The sequence below is a fragment of the Siphateles boraxobius genome, unplaced genomic scaffold (assembly GCF_051911475.1).
Source record: "Siphateles boraxobius isolate OS27281-9 unplaced genomic scaffold, OSU_SipBor_1 207, whole genome shotgun sequence".
Taxonomy (NCBI): domain Eukaryota; kingdom Metazoa; phylum Chordata; class Actinopteri; order Cypriniformes; family Leuciscidae; genus Siphateles; species Siphateles boraxobius.
In genome coordinates, this window is record NW_027508819.1 from 1266275 (window position 1) to 1292669 (window position 26395).

The 26395-nt window shown below is 43.2% G+C and overlaps 1 protein-coding gene across 1 annotated transcript in view; it reads left to right on the forward strand.

The window, feature by feature from the left end:
• LOC143745615 (ethanolamine kinase 1-like) overlaps positions 1-24823 on the forward strand; it is an 81280-nt gene extending 56457 nt beyond the window's left edge. Inside the window, exons 5-8 of the mRNA XM_077237748.1 lie at positions 6034-6117; positions 6258-6418; positions 6938-7011; positions 23508-24823. Of these exons, the coding sequence (XP_077093863.1) occupies positions 6034-6117; positions 6258-6418; positions 6938-7011; positions 23508-23616 (428 nt within the window). The 3' untranslated portion in view covers positions 23617-24823. The remainder of the gene's footprint in view (positions 1-6033; positions 6118-6257; positions 6419-6937; positions 7012-23507) is intronic.
• The last annotated feature ends 1572 nt before the right edge of the window (positions 24824-26395 follow it).

Consider the following 26395-nt stretch of genomic DNA (forward strand, 5'->3'; position numbering starts at 1 on the left):
TGTATTACATGTGTTCCTGGAGATCCACCTTTCCTCAACACACCTGTGTGTATTACACGTGTTCCTGGAGATCCACCTTTCCTCAACACACCTGTGTGTATTACATGTGTTCCTGGAGATCCACCTTTCCTCTACACACCTGTGTGTATTACACGTGTTCCTGGAGATCCACCTTTCCTCAACACACCTGTGTGTATTACACGTGTTCCTGGAGATCTACCTTTCCTCAACACACCTGTGTGTATTACACGTGTTCCTGGAGATCCACCTTTCCTCAACACACCTGTGTGTATTACACGTGTTCCTGGAGATCCACCTTTCCTCAACACACCTGTGTGTATTACACGTGTTCCTGGAGATCCACCTTTCCTCAACACACCTGTGTGTATTACACGTGTTCCTGGAGATCTACCTTTTCTCAACACACCTGTGTGTATTACATGTGTTCCTGGAGATCTACCTTTCCTCAACACCTGTGTGTATTACATGTGTTCCTGGAGATCCAACTTTCCTCTAAACACCTGTGTGTATTACACGTGTTCCTGGAGATCCACCTTTCCTCAACACACCTGTGTGTATTACACGTGTTCCTTGAGATCTACCTTTCCTCAACACACCTGTGTGTATTACACGTGTTCCTGGAGATCTACCTTTCCTCAACACACCTGTGTGTATTACACGTGTTCCTGGAGATCTACCTTTCCTCAACACACCTGTGTGTATTACATGTGTTCCTGGAGATCTACCTTTCCTCTGAACACCTGTGTGTATTACACGTGTTCCTGGAGATCCACCTTTCCTCAACACACCTGTGTGTTTTACACGTGTTCCTGGAGATCTACCTTTCCTCAACACACCTGTGTGTATTACATGTGTTCCTGGAGATCTACCTTTCCTCTTAAAACCTGTGTGTATTACACGTGTTCCTGGAGATCTACCATTCCTCAACACACCTGTGTGTATTACACGTGTTCCTGGAGATCCACCTTTCCTCAACACACCTGTGTGTATTACACGTGTTCCTGGAGATCCACCTTTCCTCAACACACCTGTGTGTATTACATGTGTTCCTGGAGATCTACCTTTCCTCTAAACACCTGTGTGTATTTCATGTGTTCCTGGAGATCTACCTTTCCTCTAAACACACCTGTGTCTATTACACGTGTTCCTGGAGATCCACCTTTCCTCAACACACATGTGTGTATTACACGTGTTCCTGGAGATCTACCTTTCCTCAACACACCTGTGTGTATTACATGTGTTCCTGGAGATCCACCTTTCCTCAACACAACTGTGTGTATTACACGTGTTCCTGGAGATCTACCTTTCCTCTAAACACCTGTGTGTATTACATGTCTTCCTGGAGATCTACCTTTCCTCAACACACCTGTGTGAATTACATGTGTTCCTGGAGATCCACCTTTCCTCAACACACCTGTGTGTATTACACGTGTGCCTGGAGATCTACCTTTCCTCGAAACACCTGTGTGTATTACACATGTTCCTGGAGATCCACCTTTCCTCAACACACCTGTGTGTATTACACGTGTTCCTGGAGATCCACCTTTCCTCTAAACACCTGTGTGTATTACACGTGTTCCTGGAGATCAACCTTTCCTCAACACACCTGTGTGCATTACACGTGTTCCTGGAGATCCACCTTTCCTCTAAACACCTGTGTGTATTACACGTGTTCCTGGAGATCTACCATTCCTCAACACACCTGTGTGTATTACATGTGTTCCTGGAGATCTACCTTTCCTCTAAACACCTGTGTGTATTACATTTGTTCCTGGAGATCTACCTTTCCTCAACACACCTGTGTGTGTTACATGTGTTCCTGGAGATCTACCTTTCCTCTAAACACCTGTGTGTATTACATTTGTTCCTGGAGATCTACCTTTCCTCAACACACCTGTGTGTATTACATGTGTTCCTGGAGATCTACCTTTCCTCAACACACCTGTGTGTATTACATGTGTTCCTGGAGATCAACACACCTGTGTGTATTACATGTGTTCCTGGAGATCCACCTTTCCTCAACACACCTGTTTGTATTACATGTGTTCCTGGAGATCCACCTTTCCTCAACACACCTGTGTGTATTACATTTGTTCCTGGAGATCTACCTTTCCTCTGAACACCTGTGTGTATTACACGTGTTCCTGGAGATCCACCTTTCCTCAACACACCTGTGTGTATTACATTTGTTCCTGGAGATCCACCTTTCCTCAACACACCTGTGTGTATTACATGTGTTCCTTGAGATCTACCTTTCCTCAACACACCTGTGTGTATTAAACGTGTTCCTGGATATCTACCTTTTTGCTACACACCTGTGTGTATTACACGTGTTCCTAGAGATCTACCTTTCCGTAAAACACTTGTGTGTATTGCACGTGTTCCTGGAGATCTACCTTTCCTCAACACACCTGTGTGTATTACACGTGTTCCTGGAGATCCACCTTTCCTCAACACACCTGTGTGTATTACATGTGTTCCTGGAGATCCACCTTTCCTCAACACACCTGTGTGTATTACACGTGTTCCTGGAGATCCACCTTTCCTCAACACACCTGTGTGTATTACATGTGTTCCTGGAGATCCACCTTTCCTCTACACACCTGTGTGTATTACACGTGTTCCTGGAGATCCACCTTTCCTCAACACACCTGTGTGTATTACACGTGTTCCTGGAGATCTACCTTTCCTCAACACACCTGTGTGTATTACACGTGTTCCTGGAGATCCACCTTTCCTCAACACACCTGTGTGTATTACACGTGTTCCTGGAGATCCACCTTTCCTCAACACACCTGTGTGTATTACACGTGTTCCTGGAGATCCACCTTTCCTCAACACACCTGTGTGTATTACACGTGTTCCTGGAGATCTACCTTTTCTCAACACACCTGTGTGTATTACATGTGTTCCTGGAGATCTACCTTTCCTCAACACCATTGTGTATTACATGTGTTCCTGGAGATCCACCTTTCCTCTAAACACCTGTGTGTATTACACGTGTTCCTGGAGATCCACCTTTCCTCAACACACCTGTGTGTATTACACGTGTTCCTTGAGATCTACCTTTCCTCAACACACCTGTGTGTATTACACGTGTTCCTGGAGATCTACCTTTCCTCAACACACCTGTGTGTATTACACGTGTTCCTGGAGATCTACCTTTCCTCAACACACCTGTGTGTATTACATGTGTTCCTGGAGATCTACCTTTCCTCTGAACACCTGTGTGTATTACACGTGTTCCTGGAGATCCACCTTTCCTCAACACACCTGTGTGTTTTACACGTGTTCCTGGAGATCTACCTTTCCTCAACACACCTGTGTGTATTACATGTGTTCCTGGAGATCTACCTTTCCTCTTAAAACCTGTGTGTATTACACGTGTTCCTGGAGATCTACCATTCCTCAACACACCTGTGTGTATTACACGTGTTCCTGGAGATCCACCTTTCCTCAACACACCTGTGTGTATTACACGTGTTCCTGGAGATCCACCTTTCCTCAACACACCTGTGTGTATTACATGTGTTCCTGGAGATCTACCTTTCCTCTAAACACCTGTGTGTATTTCATGTGTTCCTGGAGATCTACCTTTCCTCAACACACATGTGTGTATTACACGTGTTCCTGGAGATCTACCTTTCCTCAACACACCTGTGTGTATTACACGTGTTCCTGGAGATCCACCTTTCCTCAACACACATGTGTGTATTACACGTGTTCCTGGAGATCTACCTTTCCTCAACACACCTGTGTGTATTACATGTGTTCCTGGAGATCTACCTTTCCTCTAAACACCTGTGTGTATTACACGTGTTCCTGGAGATCCACCTTTCCTCAACACACATGTGTGTATTACACGTGTTCCTGGAGATCTACCTTTCCTCAACACACCTGTGTGTATTACATGTCTTCCTGGAGATCTACCTTTCCTCAACACACCTGTGTGAATTACATGTGTTCCTGGAGATCCACCTTTCCTCAACACAACTGTGTGTATTACACGTGTTCCTGGAGATCTACCTTTCCTCTAAACACCTGTGTGTATTACATGTCTTCCTGGAGATCTACCTTTCCTCAACACACCTGTGTGAATTACATGTGTTCCTGGAGATCCACCTTTCCTCAACACACCTGTGTGTATTACACGTGTGCCTGGAGATCTACCTTTCCTCGAAACACCTGTGTGTATTACACGTGTTCCTGGAGATCCACCTTTCCTCAACACACCTGTGTGTATTACACGTGTTCCTGGAGATCCACCTTTCCTCTAAACACCTGTGTGTATTACACGTGTTCCTGGAGATCTACCATTCCTCAACACACCTGTGTGTATTACATGTGTTCCTGGAGATCTACCTTTCCTCTAAACACCTGTGTGTATTACATTTGTTCCTGGAGATCTACCTTTCCTCAACACACCTGTGTGTATTACACGTGTTCCTGGAGATCTACCATTCCTCAACACACCTGTGTGTATTACATGTGTTCCTGGAGATCTACCTTTCCTCTAAACACCTGTGTGTATTACATTTGTTCCTGGAGATCTACCTTTCCTCAACACACCTGTGTGTATAACATGTGTTCCTGGAGATCTACCTTTCCTCTAAACACCTGTGTGTATTACATTTGTTCGTGGAGATCTACCTTTCCTCAACACACCTGTGTGTATTACACGTGTTCCTGGAGATCCACCTTTCCTCTAAACACTTGTGTGTATTACACGTGTTCCTGGAGATCCACCTTTCCTCAACACACCTGTGTGTATTACACGTGTTCCTGGAGATCCACCTTTCCTCAACACACCTGTGTGCATTACACGTGTTCCTGGAGATCCACCTTTCCTCAACACACCTGTGTGTATTACACGTGTTCCTGGAGATCCACCTTTCCTCTAAACACCTGTGTGTATTACACGTGTTCCTGGAGATCTACCTTTTCTCAACACACCTGTGTGTATTACATGTGTTCCTGGAGATCTACCTTTCCTCAACACACCTGTGTGTATTACACGTGTTCCTGGAGATCCACCTTTCCTCTACACACCTGTGTGTATTACATTTGTTCCTGGAGATCCACCTTTCCTCAACACACCTGTGTGTATTACACGTGTCCCTGGAGATCCACCTTTCCTCTAAACACTTGTGTGTATTACACGTGTTCCTGGAGATCCACCTTTCCTCAACACACCTGTGTGTATTACACGTGTTCCTGGAGATCTACCATTCCTCAACACACCTGTGTGTATTACACGTGTTCCTGGAGATCTACCTTTCCTCAACACACCTGTGTGTATTACACGTGTTCCTGGAGATCTACCTTTCCTCAACACACCTGTGTGTATTACACGTGTTCCTGGAGATCCACCTTTCCTCAACACACCTGTGTGTATTACACGTGTTCCTGGAGATCTTCATGAGCAGGTTCAGGTCTGCTGGATCAGGGTTAGATCTCCAGGAACAGGACTGAACTGGTTTAGATCAAACAGTTTCGGCCACTGAGCTCTATTTGAATGTGTATGAAATACTTCTGTTCTGAAAATTATAAACAATCTAGAAAGTTACACTAAGCATAATAATGCATAATAATGTCATGAATACTTGCAGGAGAAATGTTCTTCTTACACTGCTGTCATAAGACATTCACAGAAAACTCAACAGGCTCACAGCAAACGTCAGAGATAAAATGATCGCTCAAGCACAAGTAGAGGACCTGCTTTATGTGGCATTACTGATGACATATTATATTTCAATATCCTCTTGCACTAGAGTTTCATAACTGAAATTCAGGTCACTTTAATGTGTGCATGGTATTCTGTATGAAAATCATTTTTATAGCAGATTTTTTGTGGTGTATTCTACTGTAGTTATCTAATGTGAAGCTAGAATACAATATATATTGTATAATTTCGACACTCATTAGCATATTGTATTTGATTAAATTGCCTCTGGTATTGTTTTCCATAGACTCATAATAACTAAACTATGTATTTTATTTTTCTGACTGTAGGCACAGTAAAATTCATTGACTATGAATATGCTGATTTTAATTACCAAGCTTATGATATTGGAAACCATTTCAATGAATTTGCAGGTACTACTACTACTACTAATAATAATAATAATAATAATAATAAAGATAAAATAAAAATAAAAATTGATCTATAACCAGCTTTAAAAGTAATAATTGGTCTACTAACACTAAGTTATCATTTGTCTGTATCTTATGTTGAGGTATCGATAACGTTGACTCGAGCCTGTACCCGAGTCGCGAGCTCCAGTTTGATTGGCTCTCTGTGTATCTGGAGAGTTTCAAGAGCTCCAGTGCTGTGGACTCAACCGTGTCCCGGGAAGAGGTCCAGGAACTGTATGTACAGGTCTGCAAGTTCTCCTTGGTGAGTGTTTTCGGAAGGCGGGAAGAGGTTGGAAAAATGTAAATGTCAAGCAGTGGTGAACAACATTTGGAGGGAAAATATTATAATGTTTTCTCTATTTTGATTGTACTGTTATATGGTCAAAAAGTCAGTTCAAAACAAACTGGATGGCATGACTTGCCTGTACTTTTCTGTGTTCTTTGTTCTCATTCTTGATATACATTACTCTTGAAATAACCATTCACTCTATAATAATACTGTCACCTGATGGAGTTTGGGTTCTGTCTGTTTCCTTTGGCTTGTTTAGTTGGGGTTTAAAATAATTAATATTCAGAAAATATTATCAATATATTTTCTATAGCATTTATCCTTTAGTGCTGAAATTTAAGTCATTTCATTATTGCATTGAGATTAACATAATATTAAACATTAAAAGTTGTGTGCTTAACAAACAATGAAGACGAAAATGCCACAAGCTGGATAATATTTTGTTGCCATGTTTGTAAATGATCTAATATGAGACGATTTCTCTGTCTCCAGGTGGCTCATTTGTTCTGGTGTCTGTGGGCTCTTCTGCAGGCTAAACATTCCACTATTGACTTCGACTTCAAGAGGTACGTTACACATCTTTCCAAAATAACACAGGGAAACTGGGGGAGAATAGAAAGAGCATCTGGGCTTTGTGTTTGAAAGCATATCATGAAGGGTTTTATGACCATTTTGTTTTTGTTCTGTCAGGTCTATTAAGTCAAGAACACACATGACAAAAATGATTTAGGAAAAGTTTTATTGAATAATTGCAATCAAGTTGATAATTAAAATTTGGCGATATGGCTCTGTTCAGGGAGTCCTCTGACCTTTCATGAGCACCATGAAATAGCAGAGAGTCAGAGGACAGCAGCAGCATTAGGGAACGCTCACAGTTTAGCACTGGGAGAGCAGAACTATTCCCCCATATGAATAGAGCATCAACGATGACATAGCAAATGCCACGTTATACACGACAAGGAGGAGCTGGGGAGGTGGTCGGTTGCAGAGAGCGAGCAGCAAGCAGTTAGGAGTGAACTGAGTCTGTTTAAATAGGGCGCCCTGATTTGAGCGTAGTCATTAGTAGCGAGGGGAGATGAACAGCTGATGCGCTGATGCAGATCAGCAGAGCAGATCGCTGATGAGACCGTGTTGTTGGCCAATAGCGTTAGCAGCATCTTGACTACTTGGCCTGCCAGAACTGATGCTGACGCTCAATTTCTGATGGGCCGACACAAGCATGTTTCTTTATCACCTATTGCTTGCAAAATGATGACAACGATTCATATCTCACGAGCCATTTCCTGTAAAATTAAGTAAATAAATCAGTAAATAAACAAGAAAAAGATATGTAATCAATTATATATTTTAAAATATAGCCATTTTTGATAGCCCATGGTAAAAGTACTACTTTTTATTTTCGTGTGACTGAAGAAGCTGTTATATGTAGCTAGTGTATGAGTAACAAAATCCTTTCTCTGTGACTTTGTGTGATTTGACTATAACAATAATAGTTTGACACTTCAAAATAACCTAAAATAAAAAACGATCTCAAATTTGACAAAAAGTAATCCATAAATATAGTAGTCTAAATATACATATCTAAATTCTTATGTTTCCAAACACAGATATGTTTATATTGGGGTACAACGGGGCTAAAGGCACAACTTAAGAAAACCTTTGATTTCACTCCTCCCAAAGTTTATGATTGCAGAAGAAAAACAATGCTTGCATTGAACATTGATGGAGCAACAGATTTTGTGTGAAAGTACATAATACAAATTTTTTCATTTTGTTTAAAAATCTTATAAATGTATGAGGTGGCGAGGTCTCACAGACACACAGTACAGATACTGTTGTGAAGAGGCGGAGTCAGGAGGATCCATTTGCAGCTTTTATTTAAGAATGGTCAAGACAGGCAGGGTTAAACAACGGCAAACAGGGCAGAACAGAAAACGCTGAGACAAACCAGGTTCACAGGCAAAGGGTCGAGGCAGGCAGCAAGAATCAGAGTCCAATAAACAGTCCAGGTCAAGGCAGGCAGATAGGGGTCAGCAACAATAAACAATCCAAAGTCAAACACAGAAATCAAACACGGGGAATAATGCTCAGAAATGACGGCCAGGGCAGATCAAGACTTCACACTGAATGGGTGTGTGGAAGAGGCTTATTTGACTGTGTGTGAATGAGGTGCAGGTGTGAGTGCAATCAGTCCCAGGTATGAGGCATGATGGGAATTGGAGTCCGGTGAGTGAGGTTAATATTCCGGAGAGGCTCCCTCCAGTGGTGAAGAGGAGGCGGTGCGGGAGTCTGCTCTGTTACAGATGCAAAAACATTAAGCATTAAAACAATGTTGGGAACAATTACACATCAGGAAAAATGCCCAAAAACAAAAATACAGAAACAAAATTATTTAAAAAAGTAAACATTCCAAAAGCATTAAAGGAGATCCCAAGATAATTTAATAACGATTTACACGATTAATAACGATTATAAATATGGTGATTAAGGTGGACAGCCAACTTAATATACATCTGAATCTAACCATGTCATGTCAACAAATGGGAAAGTCAGCAAGGGCCGTTTCTAGCCATGTCGACGCTCTCCGTGAAATCCTTATTAGCACCCCAGACAAATCTTAAAAAGCAACATTGGTATTACTGCTATTCATTTTAATCCTTATTAACAAATACATACAAATATAATGTGAAAATGTAATCTGAAATAAGGATTAAAATGAATACCAGTAATACCATTGTGTAGCCACTAGATGCCTGGATAGCCCTATATATATATATATTATAACGGAAAACCCGTACTGGATTTCTTCTGTCACTGACCTGGACGCCGTTATATACTTGGGCCTATTTCTTGGCTGTCGGGCCCCATGTTTTATTTTGTCTTTCCACGTCTGGATGGTGCAAAGGGCATGGAGAATAAGAAGTGGTTGCTCCTTGCCTCTTTATGTTTTTATTTTTCTTTGTCCTTATTTATTACTGGGGGCACCTACCACTGGAATGGCTACTCCGGTCCAGTGCTCCCAATACCGCGTGATTCATACAAGGGCACGTGTGTATTTGGTTGTTCACTTAATGTCGAATCATTCCTTCTGTCCCTTTTCTTCCCCTCTGACACTGTTGACTTGGTTTGCCTGTCCAGTATCATGACATTATGTGACAATTTTACCACTTTCTCCTGTGTGCTCCAAGATTCCAATTTTGGACAGAAAAGCAATGAACCGTATAAAAAATCAACTAAGCACAAATATTTAGTTGTTCTGTTGCTGTTAATGTCAGGGAATGTACAGCCCAACCCAGGCCCAGACACCCCTATAAGTTTTAACACCCCGGCTGATTTTAAAGAAAGATCTGGTCTTGGTTTCTTTCATTTGAATGTTCGCAGTCTTGTTCCTAAAATGGACATGTTGCGTATCTGGGCTCACTCCACGGATGCTGATGTATTTGTCTTATCTGAAACTTGGTTAAGAAAATCTGTTTCAGATGGGGAAATCAATATTAGTGGTTACAATGTTTTTAGGACTGATCGCCTTAATAGAGGTGGGGGTGTAGCAATTTACATCAAAAATCAATATCAAGTTAATGTACTACTGTCAAAATCATTAGTTAAACTATTTGATTTTTTAGCTTTGGAGCTCGAAGTATCTAAATCACTTAGTATAACGGTTATTGGTTGTTATTGGACACCCTCGGCTATTAGTGATGCTCTGCCCTCCTTAATGAAACTTCTTTCTGATTATAACTCTAAGGAATTAGTAGTCTTCGGAGACCTAAATTGGAACTGGTTACAACCAGTATCTGATGATTTCAGAGCTTACTGTGATTTATTAAATCTTTTTCAGATTGTTGACAGTCCCACTGTTGTGAGTCACCAGTCTGAGATAGATCCATTTGCAGCGAAGGTTTATTAGAAAACAATCAGAAATAAACAGAGGTAAACCAGAGCAAACACAGTGAACAGGCAGGGCTAAATCGTAGTCAGATACCAGGCAGTGGATCGGGGCAGGCAGATAACAGGCAAGGTCGGAACTCCAGGCAGAGGGTCGAGGCTGGCAGAAAACAGGCAGAAGACAGGGGCAAAAATAGGTCAGTAATCAGTCAGGCTATCCGGGGTTTATAATGCTCAGAAATGTTCACAAACGAAAAACAAAACTTCGCACTGAGAGCCGTTCGAGGTGCGGTTAAATAGTCTGGGTGATAGACTGCAGCTGGGCGAGGTGATGAGAGTCATTAGGAGTTGCAGCTGAGTGTGATTAGAGGGCTTCTGGGGAATGTAGTGCAACGGAGAAAATTAGAACTCGGGTGAAAGCGGTCTTGGTTGGCTAACAAGGGAGGTTGCAGAATCTGGGATCGTAACAGAGCCCCCTCCCTGCGAGCGACTCCCGGCGCGAGGAGCCCGATGGCGTCGAGGTCTTCCACGAGGTCGAGGGGCCGGTTTGGTGGGATGGGCCAGGTGGAAGTCCGTGATCAGATTGGGATCCAGGATGTCCGAAGCCTCAACCCATGAGCGTTCCTCAGGACCATAACCCTCCCAATGCACGAGGTACTGCAAGGACCTGCCCCGACGTCTGGAGTCCACGAGTTCTTGAACCTGATAGACCTCCTCGCCTTCCACTAGAATGGGCTGAGGAGTCTGGTCATGGGAACTTCCCTCCTCGCCCTCGTTAGGACCATCGGCAGGCTTGAGAAGTGAGACATGGAAGGTTGAGGCGATACGGTACTGTCTAGGCAGATCTAGACGGTAGGAGACAGGAGTGATCTGCTGAGTGATTCTGAATGGGCCTACGAATCTAGGGCTGAGCTTCTTGCTGGGGAGCCGAAGACGTAAGTCTCGGGTTGACAGCCAGACCCACTGGCCCGGTTGATACTCTGGCCCTGGCCGACGACGGCGGTTAGCCTGAACTCTCTGACGGTGGACCGCTCGTTGAAGGTGGGTGTGGGCCTGGTTCCAGGTCTCCTCGCTGCGCTGAAGCCAGTCGTTCACAGCGGGGACATCAGTGGGTTCGCCTGACCATGGGAAGAGAGGTGGCTGGAAGCCTAGGACGCACTGAAAGGGAGTCAGACCGGTGGAGTGCTTTCGAATGGAGTTCTGGGCGTACTCGGCCCAGAACAGGTAACGACTCCAATCTTCCTGGCGCTGGTGGCAGTAGGAGCGCAGAAAACGGATCACTTCCTGATTCAGGCGTTCAGCCTGACCGTTGGATTGCGGGTGATATCCTGAAGTGAGGCTGACATTAACCTGAAGGGTCCTGAAGAAGGCAGACCAAACCTGTGAGGTGAACTGGGGTCCTCGGTCGGAAACAATATCTTCAGGTAAGCCATAAAACCGGAATACCTGGTTGCAGAGGTGTTCGGCGGTCTGCAGAGCTGTGGGAAGCTTAGCGAGTGGAATTAGACGACAGGCCTTGGAGAAACGGTCAATGACGGTGAGGATGGTGGTGTGCCCCTCAGAAACTGGAAGATCAGTAATGAAGTCGATGGCTATGTGTGACCATGGACGTTGCGGAACAGGAAGTGGGTGGAGGAGGCCGGCAGGTAGTTGGCGCGAAGACTTCTGGGTGTTGCAGACCCGGCAGTGTTGGACGTGGGCTGTGGCCTCAGCGGCTAGGGAGGGCCACCAGTATCGGTTTTGGAGAAGCTGGATGGTGGCCGTGATTCCTGGATGTCCTGAACTTGGATGGGCGTGAACAAGTTCCAAGACTTGGTTCCGAAGAGTCTCGGGGACAAAGACACGATCAGGTGGACAGCCTGGTGGGACATCTGTGTGGGAGTTGACCTGTTCAATCTCTGTGTTGATGTCCCACTGAATGGGGGAGACAACGAGGTGGGGCGCCAACACAGTCGTGGGGTCTTGAGGCGTGAGTTCATGATCGTCCTGACGTGACAGGGCGTCGGCCTTTGCATTTTTGGAGCCTGGGCGGTAAGTGACGGTGAACTGAAACCGGGTAAAGAAGAGTGCCCAACGGGCCTGCCTGGGGTTTAGCCTCTTCGCAGTACGCAGATACTCCAGGTTCTTATGGTCGGTGAGTACTACGAAGGGATGGAGGGCGCCCTCGAGCCAGTGCCTCCACTCCTCGAAAGCGGCCTTCATAGCAAGGAGCTCCCGGTCACCCACATCATAATTCTTCTCAGCGGTATTCAGTTTACGGGAGTAGAAAGCGCAGGGGTACAGCTTGGGGGGCGAACCTTGACGTTGGGAGAGGATGGCCCCCAGGGCGGTGTTAGAGGCGTCCACCTCCACTACGAATGGTAGCCCGGGGTCAGGATGGTGCAGGATAGGCGCAGTGGTGAAACGTTGCTTGAGTAAGTTGAAGGCCTGGGTGGCCGAGTCGTTCCACGGGAGACGATGGGTTCCCTTCTTGACAAGGGAGGTGAGAGGGTTAGCCACAGCACTGAAATTCCTTATGAACCGTCGATAAAAGTTAGCAAACCCAAGGAAGCGCTGCAGCTCCTTCAGGGTCGTGGGGCGGGGCCAGTCACGGACCGCTTTGACCTTACTCTCATCCATAGCAACCCCATCTGGGCTGATGATATACCCCAAGAACGAAATGGAGGTTTGGTGGAACTCACACTTCTCTAGCTTGGCGTATAGGTGGTGTTGGAGGAGTCTTTGGAGCACGGCCCGAACGTGCTGAACATGGTCCGAGAGGGTGTCGGAGTAAATCAGGATGTCGTCGATGTACACTATGACAGTACGGTGGAGCATGTCTCTGAAGATGTTATTGATGAAAGATTGGAAAACGGAAGGACTGTTCGCCAGGCCAAACGGCATAACCAGATATTCGTAGTGCCCCGTGTTGGTGGAGAAGGCCGTCTTCCACTCGTCCCCCTCCCTGATGCGGATAAGGTTGTAGGCGCAGCGCAGGTCAAGCTTGGTGAAGTACTTTGCGGTACGAAGGAGTTCCAGGGCGGCAGGTACCAGAGGGAGCGGATAGCGGAACTTCACAGTGATATCATTCAGGGCCCGGTAATCGATACAGGGTCGGAGGCCTCCGTCCTTCTTCTGAACAAAGAAGAAGCCAGCAGATGCCGGAGAGGTGGAAGGGCGAATGAAACCTTTAGCAAGCTCCTCCTCAATATACTTCTTCATTGCTTCGGACTCTGGTTGGGAGAGAGGGAAGATACGGCCCTTGGGTGGTACCGAACCGGGTAAAAGATCGATGGCACAATCGCCGTCGCGGTGAGGAGGGAGCAGAGAGGCGCCAGCTTTGCTAAAGGCCTCCGCCAGATCATGGTATTCAAAGGGAAGACCGCTCAGTTTTGCCCCCTCCGCGGGCACGGCGATGACCTGGATGGTGGACGGAGTAACAGGAGTAAGGCACTTGGAGTGACAGGACGCATCCCAGCGGGTGATCTGGTTTGTTCTCCAGTGAATCTGGGGATTATGCTTGCGGAGCCAGGGCAGGCCGAGGATTACTGGAGTGCGTGGACCGTGGAAAATGTAGAATTGAATAGCTTCGGTGTGAAGGGCGCCTGTCTGGAGCTGGAGTTCCTGGGTGTGGTGTGTGATACGTCCGGTGCCTAATGGCCTTCCGTCGATGGCTTCGACTGCAAGGGGAGAAGAGCACTGGGTTAGAGGAATGTGGTGCAAACGGGCAAAGTCAGTTGAAAGAAAGTTGCCAGCGGCGCCAGAGTCCACCAGAGCTCTGGCAGGTATCCGCTTGCCGTCTGTCGTTATGACCACAGGCACGAACACAGACATGGTGAGGTTTGAGGTCTCTAGGCCTGAACTCACCGGGCGTGAGGCGGTCGGACGGGGTCTAGATGGGCAGGAGTTGCGCAGATGGCCAGCCTCGCCGCAGTACAGGCACAGATGGAGCCGGAACCGACGCTCTCTTTCCTCTGTAGACAAATGGTAGGCATTAACCTGCATGGGTTCCGGTTCGTCGGGGCGAGCGGGAGTCGAGGCCCGGGTGGTCTGAACGGTTCGAGCAGCGGGGACGGCGCGATGACCAGCACGGCGAGCTCTCATGAGATTGTCAATCTGGATGGTTAGGTTGATAAACTGGTCGAGGTCCCTGCCCTCGTCACGGCAGGCTAACTCAGATTGAAGATCGTGGTTCAGACCTCGGCGGAAAATAGTCTTGAGTGTGTCATCACTCCAGGCGGTCTGTGCGGCCAGGGTACGTAGCGCGAGAGCATACTCAGCAGCAGTAGATTTTCCCTGCGTGAGCTCCAGCAAGCGCTCACCAGCACTCTTTCCCTCCCTGGAATGCTCAAAGACCTCCCTGAAGCGTTGAAGAAACACAGAGAAAGAAGGAAAAGCTGAACCATCGGGTCTCCAAACTGCAGTTATCCACTCCAAGGCCTTTCCCGTCAGCAAAGAACACACGAATGCAATCTTCCCCGTGTCTGTCGAGTACAGGGCCGGTTGTTGTTCGATAAACAATGAGCACTGAAGAATAAAGCCCCTGCACTTATCGGGATCCCCGTCGAACTTCTCCGGGAGTGCGAGACGTGCAGTAGCAGTGGGCGGGGCTGGTGCAGGGCTGACAACGGCAGCAACGGCTTGCGGGGACGGTTGTTCAGCTGATGAGGCTTGGAGTCCGCGCACAGCCTTGACTAATTCATCCATCAGTGAGGTGAGATGACTCAGCTGGTGATGGTGAGCTGCAATCTGATCCGCTTGGGCTGAGTAGGCAGCTGACAAGGTTGACATCGCTGCTGGATCTGGTTGTGGCGAAGTTTTCTGTTGTGAGTCACCAGTCTGAGATAGATCCATTTGCAGCGAAGGTTTATTAGAAAACAATCAGAAATAAACAGAGGTAAACCAGAGCAAACACAGTGAACAGGCAGGGCTAAATCGTAGTCAGATACCAGGCAGTGGATCGGGGCAGGCAGATAACAGGCAAGGTCGGAACTCCAGGCAGAGGGTCGAGGCTGGCAGAAAACAGGCAGAAGACAGGGGCAAAAATAGGTCAGTAATCAGTCAGGCTATCCGGGGTTTATAATGCTCAGAAATGTTCACAAACGAAAAACAAAACTTCGCACTGAGAGCCGTTCGAGGTGCGGTTAAATAGTCTGGGTGATAGACTGCAGCTGGGCGAGGTGATGAGAGTCATTAGGAGTTGCAGCTGAGTGTGATTAGAGGGCTTCTGGGGAATGTAGTGCAACGGAGAAAATTAGAACTCGGGTGAAAGCGGTCTTGGTTGGCTAACAAGGGAGGTTGCAGAATCTGGGATCGTAACACCCACACAGCCAAACCTTAAAAACCCGGAAAAATCATCGCTAATTGATGTAATCCTAACTAACGTTCCTCATAAATATTCAACTGCTTCCATTTTTGCAAACGACATCAGTGACCACTGTGTCGTAGCAACAATTAGAAATACTAAAATGCCTAAAACTAAATCACGCATTATTGTTAAGCGAAATATGAAGCACTTCTCAGAACAAGACTTCCTTTATGATTTATCTTACTATGACTGGGAAAAAATTTATTCTAGTACAGATGTTGAAAGTGCCTGGAATCTCTTTTATGAAGGGTTTACCAATATAATTAATAAGTATGCCCCACTAAAGAAGTATAGAGTCAAAGGTCGAAACAATGCTTGGTTTTCACCTGATTTAGCAAAAATCCTTCATGAGCGCAATTTGGCATGGGCAAAAGCCAGGAAATCTAATCTGAACTCTGACTGGCTGGTCTTCAGACAACTGCACAATACATGTACTCTCAAAATTAGAAAAGCTAAATCTGATCATTTTCTTTCTCAAACCACTCATAATCTAAATAATCCCTAAAAATATTGGAAAATTATAAAATCTTTATCAGAAAACAGTAAAGGCCAGGACCTTCCCTCAAGCATTGTCATGGACTCTCTAAAGGTTACCGACAAGTCCAAAATGCTGGATTGTTTTAATGACCATTTCATAGCCTCAGGATTTTTATTTGAGTCACTCAGTCCTCAACATGAGTCTTGACCCTTCTAGTCTGTCTTTTAGTTTCAGTCCCATTAAAGTCTCAGACGTAAATAAAGCCCTCAAGCAATTGGACACAACTAAATCTGCTGGTCCTGACAAACTGGATCCCTACTTTTTAAAGCTAGCAGGAAATTTTATTGCCTAGCCCTTAACTACTATTTTTAATCTGTGTTTGAATACAAATGTCATTCCTCTCATATGGAAATCAGCCTTAGTGGTTCCCCAGCTAAAAGGTCGTGACCCTACCATCTTATATAACTACAGACCAATCTCTAAACTGTCTGTCCTGGTCAAAATTCTAGAATCCCTTGTCAGTGATCAGTTAAAGAACTTTTTTTACAGTCATAGTGTGTTGTATGACTTCCAATCTGGTTTTAGAAAAGGGCATAGTACAACATCGGCAGCTCTTAAGGTTTTAAACGACTTTGTTGAATCCATGGATAATAAGCAGCATTGTGCAGCCCTTTTTATTGACCTTTCAAAGGCATTTGATACAGTGGACCACATAGTGCTTAAACAGAGACTGTATAGGGCTGGGCTTTGTGAGAAAACTGTTGGCTGGTTTGTTAATTACCTTACAGACAGAACTCAGTATGTGCAAGCAGAGGGTTGTACTCTTCGCTATCTCCAAATAACAAAAGGCGTGCCCCAGGGGTCAGTCTTGGGGCCACTACTATTCATTCTTTATATAAATAGCATTGATCATAACATGTCTGATGTAAAATGTCATTTTTATGCTGATGATACTATATTGTATTGCTCTGCACCCACCGCAGACCGGACCCTCTCCCAGTTACAACTTGCTTTTAACACGCTTCAACAGAATCTTTATGATTTAAAACTTGTTTTAAACGCAGATAAAACTAAAGTCATGCTTTTTTCAAATTCAAAATCGAAGTCAAATCTCCCGTCAATCTTTACTTCCCAGGGTATGAAAATTGAATGTGTTTCTAAGTACAGGTATCTTGGTATTTTAATTGATGAATCTCTTTCTTTTAGTCTTCATATTCAGCAGCTAGCAAAAAGATTAAAACTTAAATTAGGATTATACTTCAGAATCAAATCATGCCTTTCGTTTAAATCTAGAAAGAGGCTGGTCGCTGCCACGTTTATGTCTGTACTTGACTATGGTGATGTTTTATATATGCATGCGTCATCTCAAAGTTTACATGCACTGGACACTGTATACCATGGATCTCTGAGGTTCATCACTGGTAGGAAAGCCCTCACTCACCATTGTGAACTGTATGAATGTGTTGGATGGTCCTCACTATCAACACAGAGACTTCAACACTGGCTTATCTTCATCTACAAGGGTATTTTAGGTCTCCTTCCATCCTACCTTTTGATCTATATCAGTATAAACAGTACGGCGACTTATAATCTTCGTTCCCAGAATCTTTTCCTGCTATCTGTCCCAAAGGTCAGAACTGAGCTAGGAAAAAAGGCTTTTAAGTTTGCGGCTCCTTCTGCTTGGAACAATTTACAGAAATCCTTGAAACTTACTGAGCTCGTTTCATTGGTTGCTTTTAAGAGGTTGTTGATTGACATGGAGGCAGCCACATCTGGCTGCAGATACGTAACGTGTTTTTATGATTCTGGTTGACTTTGAAAGATTTGCTGTGTCAGTTGTTTTATGTTTCTAGTGTTTTTGCATATTTTATGTTTGTATGTACTGTATATGTGGTTCAGTACTGCTGCCTGTCTTGGCCAGGACACTGTTGAAAAAGAGATTTTTAATCTCAATGATTCTTTTCCTGGTTAAATAAAGGTTTAAATAAATAAATAAATAAATAATATATATATATATATATATATGTTTTTTGCAATCCCTAGTTGCTAACAAATTGTTCTCAGACATAACTACATATTTATTACCTTTTGCACTTGGATGTTTAAATATCAATGACTACTTTTTTGTCTTGTATATTTTTTGTTTAGATTTCTAGTGATTCAAGTGTCAATTTTTACATTAATTACAGTCAAAACTATAAAACCTTTTTTCAACCGAACACTACTTAAAAGCTTGACCAGTAACAGGAAAGTAATAAGAAGACAGACTGTTTCAGTGCAGTGTTTGTTACTCATTGATGTGTAAACGTCCCCTGTATGTAGGAATAGGGATGGGCATCGTTAAGAAATTATCGATATCGATGCCATTGTCTAGTCTGCTTATCGATGCGATTCCTTATCGATTCCCATATCGATTCCTGTACCATTTACTGAACACTTACAGGGTGGCTTTGAGAGTTGTTGGCCTGAATGTCTAATTTAAAGTGGTTTTAGAGAATGAAAACCAAGTGTGCAATATCAATACAGAAGTTGAAAGCATTGAAATTGAAAAAAACTAATTTTTCTAGAGTTAGAGTTCTAACTCTAAAACAAAGCTTTGTATTGTAATCGTACTTATTCGACTCGTGTGTGCTAAACTATAAAAGAGTAAACAACGCATCATGGTTTACATTCTAACTTTAACTTTTATTGTGTTCACAAAAACTTCATCAATTAATCAGAATCAGAAATCAGAAAGAGCTTTATTGCCAAGTGTGCTTGCACACACAAGGAATTTGTTTTGGTACTGAGACCTCCAGTGGACATATACAAATACAAATACAACAAGAAACATAATACTACAAATTATAAGAATAAAAAATATAAATATATGAGAATAAAAGTATCACAGTTGGGTTTAGTCAGAATAGACATTTTCAGATTTACAGATTATGAACATATTTACGGTGTTTTGAATATTATAAATAAATAAATCTACATATAAGTATCACCTGAGTTGTAGGGTATTGCACTAAACAGTGGGAGTATTGCACTTAAGGCATATGCCTTGGGAGGAGTGTTAACTGTTCAGGAGGGAAATGGCCTGTGGGAAGAAACTGTTCCAGTTCCAGGAACTGTTTCGGATGAGACCGATGAGAGTGGTGTCGTCTGCAAATTTCAGGAGCTTGACAGAGGGGTCTTTAGAAGTGCAGTCATTAGTGGACAGGGAGAAGAGCAGTGGGGAGAGAACGCACCCTTGGGGGGCGCCAGTGCTGCAGGATATAATGCAGTCCCATGTTGACTGCATCATCCACAGACCTGTTTGCTCTGTAAGCAAACTGAAAGGGATCCAGCAGGGGTCCAGTGATGTCCTTCAGGTGGGCCAACACCAGTCTTTCAAACGACTTCATGACCACAGACGTAAGAGCGACAGGTCTGTAGTCATTAGGTCCAGTGATTTTGGGGTTTTTGGGGACCTGAATGATAGTGGAGCATTTGAAGCAGCAGGGAACTTCACACTGCTCCAATGATCTGTTGAAGATCTGCATGAAGACCGGGGCCAGTTGTTCAGCGCAGGCTTTTAGACAAGCAGATGAGATGCCGTCTGGGCCTGAGGCTTTACATTTCCATTTCCATTTCCATTTATTCATTTAGGTGACGCTTTTATCCAACGCGACTTACAATTGCTATATTTCAGAGGTCGCACGCCTCTGGAGCAACTAGGGGTTAAGTGTCTTGCTCAGGGACACATTGGTGTGTCGCAGTGGATTCGAACCTGGGTCTCTCACACCACTGGCATGTGTCTTATCCACTGCGCCATCACCCCCCACCTCGTCCTCCACACAGATCTTAAGCTCAGGTTGGGGAATGGGGGGCAGGAGGTGATGGTGAATGTGTGAATTGCAGATCAGACCGGGTGTGTGGTGTGAATGTGGGCTTTTCAAACCTGCAATAAAATGAGTTTAAATCATCAGCCAGGTGTTGATTGTCCACAGATCGGGGGGATGGTGACTTGTAGTTGGTGATGTTCCTCAGGCCATTCCAGACTGATGATGGGTCGTTGGATAAAAACTGTTTTTTCAGTTTTTCAGAGTAGCTTCTTTTAGCAACTCCTATCTCCTTTGTCAGTCTGTTTCTGGCCTGGTTATACAAGATTTTATCCCCACTTCTGTAAGCATCCTCTTTGGCATGACGAAGGTGTTTGAGTTTCCCAGTAAACCATGGTTTATCATTAGTGAATGATAAGAATGTCCTGGTAGGAATGCATGTATCCTCACAGAAACTTATATATGATGTTACAGTATCTGTGAGCTCATCCAGATCGTTGGTAGCAGCTTAAAAAACAGTCCAATCAGTGCAATCAAAGCAGGCCTGTAGATCCTGATCTGCTTCATTAGTCCATCTTTTTACAGTCCTTATTACAGGTTTAGCTGATTTCAGTTTCTGCCTGTAGGTCGGTATGAGATGAACCAAACAGTGATCAGAGAGCCCCAAAGCTGCCCGTGGGACGGAGTGATACGCATTCCTTATTGTGGTGTAACAGTGGTACAGTATATTACTGTCTCTGGTAGGACATGTAATGTGCTGTCTGTATTTTGGTAGTTCACGGGAAAGATTTGCTTTGTTAAAATCCCCAAGAATGATTAAAAGAGAGTCTGGGTACCTTTGTTCCGTTTCAGCTATTTGTTCAGCCAGCTGTTGTAGCGCCGCGCTCACGCACGCGTCTGGAGGGATGTATACATTCACGAGAATGAAAGAGGAAAACTCCCGAGGAGAGTAGAAGGGTTTACAGTTTATGAAATGTGCCTCTAAATTAGGAGAGCACATCTTCTTCAGTGTTGTTATATCTGAACACCAACTTTCGTTAATGTAGAAACACAATCCACCACCTCTCGTTTTCCCCGTTAGCTCCGCGATGTGATCCGCTCGGAACAGCTGGAAGCCCGGCAGATGTATTGCATTGTCCGGTATGGCTTCACTCAGCCAGGTTTTAGTGAAGCACAGAGCAGCAGAGTTAAAAAAATTCTTTTTAGTGCGGGTGAGGAGAAGAAGTGCATCCGTTTTGTTAGGAAGGGATCGGAGATTCGCAAGATGAATACTAAAAAATAATCATCTAACAATCATCTAACAATAATCATTTAACATTTAAACATTTCTAGCATATTTGTTATGCTCAAGCGAGAACCGCTTTGCAAAGATTACACTCTGAATGTTGCTGATCGTCTTTTTTTGTAAAATGAAGCCACACCCTTGATCGTTTACGTCTCGTAGCCATCGCGCTTTTTGGGGGGTTTTAAAAATCCAGTCGCATACTGTAACGTCATGCCGCGACGGAGGTATGGATGGAACGGAACATTCGGAATCATTAGTGGAATCGTTAACTAGTGGACGTGTACGATTTCGATGGATCGGAACGTTTGGAACCGGTTCCAAACCGGAACCTGGAACCGATTCCCAAGCCTATGTAGGAATGGGTTGAGGTTTACACAGGCCCCTAGACTCAGGGGTTTCTAGAGGCCCTCAACCCCCAAATTATATACAATATCCCAGAAATCGAGCGAGTTTCCACATGATATAGAGATGCGAGTCCGATGATCCGATCACAAGTGGTCAGCCAAGACCTGTACCACTACACCTGATATTATCATGCGTTTCAAATGCGTCTTCTGTGACCACTTGCCTTCAGATTTTGAGGAGACACTCGACTCTTTCTTCGTCACACTCAACTACATCACTTTCACGTTCGGCGCATGAATGCTACCGAATGAACAAACCTGTGTTAGCCGGCTTACGCAAATGAATATAATAGTGGCCTATAATACTCTTTTTGGCTATTTTCAACTCCCAGAAATGTGTTTTTGCAGGGAGGGATGTCTGCACACGTCGTACACCCAATACAAATACATGCGCATGACTCCTTTTTTGTATCACTAATAATCAGCATAAAATTGGTGTTAAAATAAATATTTTTGCTAATGGCTATTTGAGAGAGGTGATTTAATCTCTCGATTTTAATATAGGAAAACAGAAATATGTACTAAGGGAATTTTACGGTAGCCTACAGATATTTACCTCTAAATTATGAACCATATTATCTGTAGTACACATGTGTAACCACTAGATAGCTGAATATCCCTACCTAAATCTATAAACATGGCTGTGTACATTGCTTTCAGACAATAAATAAATTGCATTAGGTTTGGTAATTTGGATATAGCCTATATTTAACATTATTATAGACTGTTTTATCAAACTTGAGATTTTTTTTTTTTTTTTTTTTTTTTTGAAGTGTCAGTTGTAGCTTTATTATTACAGTCAAATCTGGATACAGAAAGGATTTTGTTACTCATGCTAACTTATAATATGTATAAATGTTTTGAAATAAAACATTTTATTAGACCATTTTTAAATTGACCGTCAAAGTTTTGTATGGGACAATGACAAAACACACTGATCCTTTAACAATACATTGGTGAAAAAAATCACACCTTTTGGAGGTAAAAGTAAGAGAAGGATGCTTTATACGCTTTGTTGGGGAACCAGTGGGGGGAGAAACCATATTTCAGGGTGTCCGTGACACACTTTACACACACCCCTACTAAAGTGCCAGATTTTCTATGCCTAAAAACGGCCCGCAGCCAGCTATTTATTATCATGTTAATTATTGTGCCTTTTACCCCAAATACCATACTTTTACATATTCTTCTGTTCTTGATAAACTGTTGCTTTAATTACCTTGAACACAACTCAAAATCATTAAGAAGACCTTTGTTTCAAAATATAAACATTAATTTGAGCGATTCTCATTTGCTACTTAAATCTACAACCGTTTAAAAAACATATATTAGATCATATTAGCGCAGAATCAACTTTGCGCTGCTGCCCGCAATCACATCAAGGATCATATACATTTCACCGTGCATCTTGAAAACCGGATGTTTTGGAAAGTGCTGCGGAATGTTTTTGTGCCATTTAGTGGTTTTTAATATCAAACACCCCTTTAGCCCTGTTGTACCCTATATATGGCTATATATATATATATATATACACCATATATATATATATATATATATGGCTATACAGCTAACTAGTGGTTCCACAATGGTATTACCGATGATAAATGGTGCTTAATTTAGAGTTAAATATTTAGTACCGTAAAATGCTCTTATAGAACCAGTATGTATTTCTGTTTTCCCTGTCCACCCTCACTGGTTCTTGGTCCTCATGTGTGCCACCGCATTTAAAATATCCAGCAGAGATTAAACTCTCAATTTGGTAATCCTCTCTGACTTTTGTTGGTCACAAAAGGTTTTTACTTTTAAGAAACAACTTGTATTTATATGTAAATGTTTCCCTCTCCCTATCTTTCTAAGGTATGCCATGGCTCGATTCAACTACTACTTTGAGAAAAAGCAAGAGTTCTTTGGAACGAGACTTCCACAGTTCTTCCAGGAGCCTAGTGCTGGTCATGCAGATGTGTAGGATTGCGAGTTAACAAAGACGTTTGTTTTTCCTGTTACAACACACTTTTCTTCACCAAAAGGGCCATTTGGAATCCCTACAGTCACTGAGGTGCTGATAATGATCAAAGCCTACAGACCGATATGTTATACAATCTAATCCAAAAACCCAATAGAGCAGTGGTTCCCAAAACCTGTTCCTGGAGCTCCATCCCAACACTGCACATTTTGAATGTGTCTTTTGTCTGACAGGTCTTGGAGTCTCTACTAATACACTGATGACCTGATCAGGTGTGTTTCATTAAGGAGAAATACAACATGTGTATGATGGGCGCTCCAGAGACAGGATTGAGAACCACTGCTAGATATTAGTGGAAATTACCATTTTTTGTCCCTTGTGCAAGTATTCACTTAAGAAAGGTCTACCAGTGAGTCAGCTGCATAAAATTAAGTGAATTAAAGAAAATTCATTTAAGATTAGTAAATGTGGAATGTGGGAGAAACGTAAAGAAAAAGGCTATAGAGATGGATGACTGGACTGTGCAGAGGACAAAAAAAAAAACATTTCAAAGGAAAAAATTACAATAATAGTTTCTGCTAATACAACTAAATAATGAAAGGATTTCTTCTGTGCAGTTCATCACCACATAAACTCCTTAAGCTTCAGCACTTTGTAACATTATACAGAAATGCATTGTTAGACAAACAGAACCTCAGATACTTCGATCTTCCGAGATATGGACAACACAAACACACACTGCCATGTGTCTCCACACCCCACAGAGTGAAGTTACAGGACAGCTTCTTACTCCCCCACTTCCTTCCCTTTACACATCCTTCTCTTCACTTAGTTCACTTGGAAACATTATATTTCCCACATTGGGGGGATGTTTTGTCTTGGTCTGAGTAATTAAAGAAATGCTGATAAAGTGATTCTGTAGTCAGACCAGTTCGTAACGATGAATGTCCTCGGACACTCAGCATTATGTATTTTTTCCTAATGTCAGGTATGCATCTTTTACTCTTTATCTCTGAGCATTTGATGTTATTGTATTGATTATCTTTGAATTATGTAATTGGCATGATATATTTACCTGACTATTAATAAATGGTTATATTTGGAATTATTCTAACTTACTCTGAAATTATTAACTCTAGTAGATTACGTTAAGTCCATAACGCCACAATTCTACGCTCAGGTTAGTAAGCGGACTGGAATCCAGCTTAGGTTGAGCAGAGGAGCACACATACTGAAGTTTCAGAGATAGGACTAACACATCGGCATTAGTCAATGTAGACTTAGAACTGATGAGGCTAATAATGTGTTTTCCGTTTAGAACAACATAGTGTTGTTAGACCAATATAAATAAGGGGAGTCTCAAAACTTCTGTTTATTGTAATATTATTCTAACTAAGTGTACGTGGGAAATCATGGCATGATTATACAAAGTTACCATTAGAAGTAGTTAAGATGGTCAGCTTGGTTCTATAGTAATGGTCGGGATTTGACCCGGGTTCGTTTGATTTTGGTTCATTCACACTGCCAGTGATTTTCCGGAATCAGAGAGTGCGTTCACACACAACCTGTAAAAATCCCGTAAAGACTCGTGACGTCAGGATGTGACGTATAAGGTACGTGTCGAAGAGCGGAAGTGTTTGCATTGTTTTGAACAACATGGCAGCTGAACGGGCATTAGATGTTGATGTTCAAACTTTGTTGCTTATGTTCAACATGTTTCGTGGTCAAATTACAATTCTTTTTTCGATTATGACTTCTTTTCAACGTGTTAATTCGATAAGGAATACGCTGGAAGAAAAAATGGCAGAGAATAGGAAACAAAATGAAGCAGCGAGACGTAAAGCATGGAGATGCCATCGGATGCTAAAAGCTACAGTTCTTTGTACACAGCTCATGCAAATGGGTGTTTCGAAGAGAAGACTGTGGATGGTACACATACCTCAAGGGGCTGTGTTTTGGTCAAATGTCCTTGAAAACTTCAACGAAGATCAGTGGCGGCAGCACTTTCGAATGTAACGGGACACGTTTGAGTTTGTTCTGCAACTTGTTGAGCTAAGCCTGAGACGCAAGCCTACTAACTGGAGAAAGCCCCTTGAACCACGCCGTAGATTGGCTATTGTTTTGTGGTGGTATGCTACCCCTGGCGAGTACCGTACAATCAGTTGTATTTTTGGTGTGGGCCTATCCACTGTTTGTACACTGGTTCACGTAGTCACTGCAACATTGAAGAGAAAGCTTTTGAAACGCTTCATCTCCTTGCCCAAAGGAGAAGCTCTTCAAATGACTTTAAATGGGTTCGCTGAACGCGGGTATCCTTTGTGTGCTGGTTCCATTGACGATAGCCAGATCCCTATAATTGCTCCCCAAGATGATGCTGCAGCTTACTACAATTGTAAGGGATGGCATTCAATTGTACTTCAAGTTGTTGTGACAATTTCTGGTAAGAATGTAGTTCCTAAGCTATTGTGATAATTACAGAAATTCGATTCATTTTTTATTTGTCCATATTTTAATGCCATGTCTCTTCAACTAGCTTTACAGATGTATATGTGGGCTGGCCTGGATGCACGCATGACGCTCGTGTGTTGTCCAACTTTCCCATTTTCAAAATGGCAGAGCAACAGGGTGGATACCTGTTTCCTCATGAGGTATTCAATATTTGTTTTGTTTTAAGGGCACATTTTATGTGTCATGTTTTGATATCAAGATGCAAGTGTATTACACCATGTATGACATTAACAGCAGCATTGTAAAAAATTGCATTGTGATTTTTGAACAGAAC